We start from the raw sequence: 6,982 nt of genomic DNA on the forward strand, positions 1-6,982 counted from the left end.
GGCTGACTGCTCTTCTGTCCGGGTTCCTGGCTTTTTATCCCCTTTCTCCTGCTCTTCCAGCCTGCTACTCTGGGCGGGCCTGAGTTGCCTCTCCTCACCTAATCCCTTCGGCTGACTGCTCTTCTCTCTGGCTTCCTGGCTTTTAAATCCCCTTTCTCCTGCTCTTCCCGCTTGATACTTCGGGCATCCTTGAGTTGTCTCTCCTCACCTGTAACCCTGGGGCTGACTTATTTTTATAAGTTATGAGCTTATAAAAATTCTAATGCCAAATAGAAACTTCCAGGTATATTGCTTCTTCCCATATTTAGCAAAAGCAGATCAAATCATGTTATTTCCCAGATTTCTGTAATATCCAATATAGCTGCATAGAGCATAAAAATGGAGGTTTACTTTAAAAAACTAGGATATGCTTTTCCACTTCACCAAGAGAATGCTTTATATATCAACTAGGTCTCTGTATTTAAAACACAATTGAACTTACAGAACTTAATTTATACACACTTTTTAGGAATGCATTTATTTTATAGATTAAAATACGGACTTAAAATTGTTTGTCTTTTTACCTGTTGAATTGTGCTCATATGCTGCTTCTCTGTTTCTGTTCTCTTTTTCAGCTCTCCTCTTAAATTGTCTTTTTCTGAGCAAATATCTAAAATGAGCTCTTGGTGCTTCTTATTTTCTTTAATTAATCTAAAATACGAAAAAAGTAGTGTAAGTAAAACATAGTAAAAATGGAGGTAAAATGAGAGGTGGACCTATTAACTGTTTGCTGATTAGGGTGCAGATAGCTGTGATCAATAAATCAACATTCCTAAGTAATCTCTTTAAAATTACACGTTTTACTTTGCCAAACATTCTCTGGCCAATAAGGTTATTATCTTTTTCCTAGACATTTATCTGTGTATTTCAAATCAATGAATATAGATAGATAAAGAAAACCACATCCTTTTAAGTACATGCCTCTGGGAATCTCAACTATGCACTTCATCTCTTTAGATCAGCAGTTTTAAATCAGAATAGATTTTGCTTCCCAGGGAACCCTTTACCACTCCAGGTATTTGTCTGGATACAGTTTTGTGGTTGTTAACAACTGGAGGGCAGGGTAGGGGAGCCTGCTGCTGGTATTAGTGGGTGGAGGCCAATGGTGCTGCTAACCATCTTACAAGGCACACAGAGCCCACCCCAACAATGAATTATCTGACACAAAATGTCAGCAGTGCGAAAGTGGAGAAATCCTGCTTTAGATTTTAGAAATACTTTATGACATTCTGAAAGTTATAGAAGTATAGTCAATGTAAAATAATAGAATAAAAGCATAAACAGAAATTTCATTTTGAGACTCCTATAAAACTATGCATAAAATCTTTTAAATTACCTGCAAAGTACCCAGAATTATCAAACAACCCACCTAAGAACTATATCAGTCATTTATCAACAGTTACCATTCTAGGATGATTAATAACAATAGCTATTACCTAAAATTTACTGCACACTATTTGCAAAGTTTAGCTTTAAGTGCGTTATCTCATTTGATATTCTAGGCATTAGTTTTGGGGTAGCATTAAGAAGGACCCTGGAAGCCAAGAGATTACAGTTCATTGGCCAAGCCAATGAAGTCACAGCTGGTTTGGGGAAGAGTAACCATGTAAGCTAATCTGGAAAAGTAAAGACCAGAGCAAGGACATCATTAACAACCGACTTATAACCAGCAACATTTGGATTATGGTATTTTTTCTCCTGTCATTCTCCTTTGGTACCTCGATTTCCTTTCCCCCTTTGTCTATATATACACCTATACCCCACCCCCAAACACCACTACCTACTGCAAATTTTTAAAGTACGTTTAAAAAAGATAATCGGACCTTACTGAAGACTAGTGTCTCGGTTCTCTAGTGCTGCTGTAACAGAAATACCACAAGTGGATGGCTTTAACGAACACAAAATTCCTCTTCATCTGTGAATCTAGAATACAAGTTATCTGCTTCCAAAGGACAATGATGGGACAGGCACAGGGTATACATTGCCATTACACGTGGGAGAATCTGGACGGAAAAGGATAATGAGCTCTAAGCAAGTCAAAAACCCAGCAGAACAATTTACATTCATCGTCAAGGTTTGAAAAGAATCCTCTCTTTTCCAAGACCATTCAGGCAATAGCCTTGCCCTCCAGACACTGGGTGTGGGCCATGCTCTCTGAATCCTGGAAGGAAGCCTCTCAGCCCTGGGTCTCAGGTCCATCTTCCGAGCCCACTGGGACAGCAACTCTGCTTCCTCTGCCTTTGGCAGCCCCCTTCTCCTAATCCAGCTGAGTGGCAACCCCATCCCCTGGCCCTGGCAGTCCCCGTTCTCCTTCCCCTTAGGTATGGCATCCCCACCTCCTCAGCTTTGTTCAGAGAATCCCTCCCCATCTCCCTGGCACTCATGAATGGCAACCCCACACTCTGGAACCAAGTTGGAGAAGACCTGACTCTAGGAAGATCTGAAACCTAGGAAGCTGTAGCCACACTCTGAGACCCCAGAAGCCAAAGCCCCACTCTGAGACTTCAGAGCGTGTGGCCCTACCCTCTGAGACTGGGATAGCTCTGCTTGTCTCTTCAGCGTCTGCTTCCTGGTCCCTTGGCTCCTCAGGCCTCCTGGGAGAGGCCATGCTCAGGCAAGTATGACAGAGCTCTTTAGTTTGACTGTCAGTACCACAGGAACCCCACTCTGCCAGGAGGTACTGGCCTCTTGGTCTGTGGGTCAGTAAGCCTAGCTTCACCAAAAAGGCACCTCAACTGCCACCCAAAGGCACTCAGCTCTCTCGGTCCGTAGGTCAGCTCCCATGCCTTCTGGTACCGATCTCCTTGTTCTACTGCCACTCCTCTGCCACTACTTCCCATCATCTCCGGGGTTACAGCATTCCTCACTTCCTGCTGAGCCCTCACCAGAAATGTCTTTGATGTTTGTAATTCCACCAATAGTGTCTTCTGGGTAATACAGGCCTTTACTACGATCACCTTAAAATTCAAACTCTTCCAGCCTCACCCATTACCCAATTCCGAAACCGTGTCCACACTTTATGCATCTATTAGAGCAGCATCCCACTCTTCTGGTATCAAGTCTTAGATACAAAGTGCTGCTGTAACACAAATACCACAAGTGGATGGCTTTAACAAACAAAAACTTATTCTCTCACAGTTTATGAGGCTAGAAGTCCAAATTCAGCTCTAGAGGAAGGCTTTCTCTCTCTGTTGCCTCAGAGAGGTCCTTGTCTTCTTTTCACCATCTGTGGGCCTGGTATTCCCTGGAGGTCTCCATGTCTTGGGCATCAGTTTTCCCCAGGGTTTAGGAGGTTCTCAGCGCAGGGATCCCAGATCCAAAAGCTCTTCTTTCTTGGTGGAAGTGGGTCCCTCTTCTCTGCTTGCTTCTCCTTCCTTTTATCTCTTTTAAGATAAAACATGATCTAGTCCACACCCTAGGGAAACTCACTCCCCTTACATCAGATCAGAGCTGTGACCTTAGTAAGGGTGTTGCACCCCACCCTAATGCCCTTACAACTGCTTGGCTGATCATATCTGATTATATCATGGGGGATGATTACATCATTACATAACTGCCAAACCACTGAGAATCATGGCCCAGCCAAAATGACACATATTTTTGGAGGACACAATTCAATCCATGACAAATAACTAATACACATTATCTTCCTTTCTGAAAGGTTTCAAAAGAGCACCTAAACCTATATACATCACTTAGTCACAGAAATCTAGAATAAAAATACAGGATAGTACGTTAATATTTGGAAAAATATTAAACAAAATTAAACTTTTAGTAAAACAAAATAAACTCCGCAAATTTAAGAGAAGTCTAAAAATAACTCTTATTATTTACTGTATCTATCTTCAACCAATTCTTCTGTTCTCTAAATTTTAGTTTTCAAACCAAAGAATTTACAATAGGGATTTAAAGAAAAACCCTTTGAATTTTATGACTTGTCATTTGTTTTGAATTTCTCTTAATTTTAATATTATACTTCTATATTTTTTAAAACTGAAAAATTTAACGGCTTTATAACGATTTCTAGGTCTTAAATATTGACACTGCTTAAATTTTCCCTTTATATTTAAATATTAAATAACTAAACAAATTTTATATTTACTCAATTACTCAGGAAATAAATTATTTATTGATCAAATACTAGTCCATTGTGGAGTAAAAGTGGACAGATGACTTTCCTTTAAAGATTCAATCTCTAATCCCTTGGGGGAAAAATAAAATAACTGAAGAAAATAAAAAACTTACTTCTTTATGGTATGTTCCTGGTGCAAATATTTATCTTGTACACATTTTTCAAACATAACTAATGCATGCTCCCCCTTATTCATTCCATTCAGTACTCGGTGTTCATCTACAAACTCTGTAGATAAGAGCTCAGATTCAATTTCTTCCAATAAATCCTCTGATGCTGAAACATTCTTTATTTTTGAAATAAGTTTCTTAGTACAGTCCATATCATAGGAACTTTCTGAGTAAGTCTTTTGACTAGCTGCTTCTGTAAGTGCTGATGACCTTAATTCCTCCAAGATTTGTGTTACTGTCTGCTCTGTTTCATTTGTTTTTGAAACTTGCTTTGCAAAATCTCTACCAGGGAAATTAGTTATTTGTTCAGAATTTTCTGGGCATATGTCTGTTTTAGCACAAGAATCTTCCCCTCCACCATGATCTAGGATATAACTGTCTTGTGCTTCAGTTTGATCACTATGTTCATTAGGTTGACAGAAAGCTGTATCAGAGCTTGATGACAATGGTTTCGACTCATTTTCTAAGCTGCTACTTTCATCACCAGAAAACAAACCACAAGAGTCTTCCTTTAATTCAGATGTTTTCCCACCATTTTTATCAGAGGAAATGGAGGCTATGTGGTCTGTCTCTGACATGCTGACTGGTACCAATTCACTCTGCATTTCTTCAAATCTGCTCCTGATCTTCGGTTGCCATCTAAAAAGTCAAAACATCAAAACTGTTATTTTTTTAACCAAGACCCTATATATATTGCACACACACTATGATGTAGAGTAACTAACGTTACAAATTCCACCACTAGTTAATTCCTTTAAAAGCCTTTCCTTGGAGGAAAAGAAAAAAGAATAGGACAACCAACCCCAGTATGCTACAGCCAGCAGGGCTACTGCAAAGTCCCCTTCTCTCTCTCCCTTCCATTCAGTCCTACATCTTCATTCGTTAATTCAGCTGTAGCTGGGCATTCCTGATCAGCCCAGTTAAGATGCTAGGTAAAGAATAGTACCAGTAACTACAAGGTTAGCACCAAAGAATTGTTTAGAATTCCTTCAGCAACTTGAGGTTTACTACTTCTTATCTGTAAGAAAGTAATGGGGAAATAGGACAAAAATGAAAGCACTAGAAGGGAAATCACATATCAAAAATATAAACAATGCATTTCAAATATGATAAATGTCTACTAAGAAAGAAAACTAAACGATAATGAGACAATCTACCTATAGCCCGGGGATCTGGAGCTGAGCTGAGAAGACAGCAGGGTTTAAAAAATTTCTGAGAGTAATTTCTTTTTTAGACTGGCAGGGTGATCCAGTAAGTACCAGGGTGATTTCCAAACATTCTCATCAGCAATCAACAATGTCGGAGCAAATCAAATGGAGTCCACATGTACTGCACAGGTCATACAACATTAAAAATATTAATTCAGTAAGGTTAGAATATATTTTTATATTGTTCATGAGTGACTATTCTAGCCATTACATAAAAATTACCCAACTTCAAAATTTATCTTAGGACAAATAAATATAAAATATTTTAGCAATCTTGAAGAACAAGAATCTTCCACTTGTTTTATCTGGCATCAACAAAGCCTGTGGATGAGTTGTACCTACCCAAACCTTATGAGGTTGGATAAAAAATGGGCAGATGGGGGACATCAAGCTCAAATGGCATAACATACTACACAAAAACATCATTCCACATCCTACTTTGGCAAGTAGCAACTGGGATCTTAAAAGCTTACAAGCGGCCTCTAGATGCCAAAGATGGGGCTCTCCTCGTCCAGAGTAAAGAAGAATGAAGAAAACCAAAGACACATGGGAACAATTAGCCCAAGCGACTGGTGCACCATGCAATCATCAGCCTATACCACGATGAGACCAGAAGAAGTACATGGTGGCTACCACTGTCAGCCACTCGGAGGGGGATCTATGTAGCAGATCCTGGATAGAGTGGGAGAACAATGTGGAACAAAACTCAAAATCACAAAAAATAAAAATGAAAGGGACCAGGTTTGCTGGTCTGATAGAGCCTGGTGGAATCCGAGACTATGGCCCCAACTGCCCTTCCCGTCTGGAACTGAACCCACTCCTGTGGCTTCCAGCCAAACAAAAGACAGGCAAAGAGCTGAACCTTCACATTAAGTAGATACACTCCCAGGAGAGATCAATCATGGGAGAATAGAAGGGCTTTGTATGCTCAGGGAGACAGCTCCGGGGGCAGGAGTACATGAGAGGGAAGGGCACAGGGAAGAGGTAACTATGGGAAGTGGGAACAGAGTTGTTGAATTGTGGGAAATTACAGTCAATGTCATGAGACAAAGTATATGTGAGCTGCTGTATGGAAAGTGAATTTGGTCTGTAAACTTTCACCCAAATCACAATTAAAAAAAAAGGGACAGATGATAGTTTGATAGCTACCAAGAAAGAAATAGCTCTAGATGGGAGGCATATTTATGGAACACAAAATGCAAAGATTAAATTTCTGAATAACAGAAAACAACATGCCTATATATGCCAGTCTGGTGGAAATGGAAGTCATAGAATGGTTAAAAAAAGTGGGGGGAGGATAAGAGGAAACTAGACTGGTCTGGTAGAACTTTCAGAATTCTAAGCAGTATAACAGTTTAAGCATAGGTACTGAAACAAGGCGGGCTTGTGCTTACTCACTGATCTGCACTGAACACTTTCCCTTGTTACCCTCC

General features: G+C 39.9%; 1 protein-coding gene across 1 annotated transcript in view; it reads right to left on the reverse strand.

Moving 5' to 3' along the window:
* CCDC186 (coiled-coil domain containing 186) overlaps positions 1 to 4,964 on the reverse strand; it is a 28,896-nt gene extending 23,932 nt beyond the window's left edge. The window contains exons 1-2 of the mRNA XM_007941592.2: positions 4,285 to 4,964; positions 564 to 690 (exon numbers count right to left, since the gene is read on the reverse strand). Coding sequence (XP_007939783.1) covers positions 564 to 690; positions 4,285 to 4,946 — 789 coding nt within the window. The 5' untranslated portion in view covers positions 4,947 to 4,964. The remainder of the gene's footprint in view (positions 1 to 563; positions 691 to 4,284) is intronic.
* Between the last annotated feature and the right edge of the window lie 2,018 nt (positions 4,965 to 6,982).

Source organism: Orycteropus afer, unplaced genomic scaffold (assembly GCF_000298275.1).
Source record: "Orycteropus afer afer isolate SDZICR_OR568_19922 unplaced genomic scaffold, OryAfe1.0 scaffold00082, whole genome shotgun sequence".
Lineage (NCBI taxonomy): Eukaryota > Metazoa > Chordata > Mammalia > Tubulidentata > Orycteropodidae > Orycteropus > Orycteropus afer.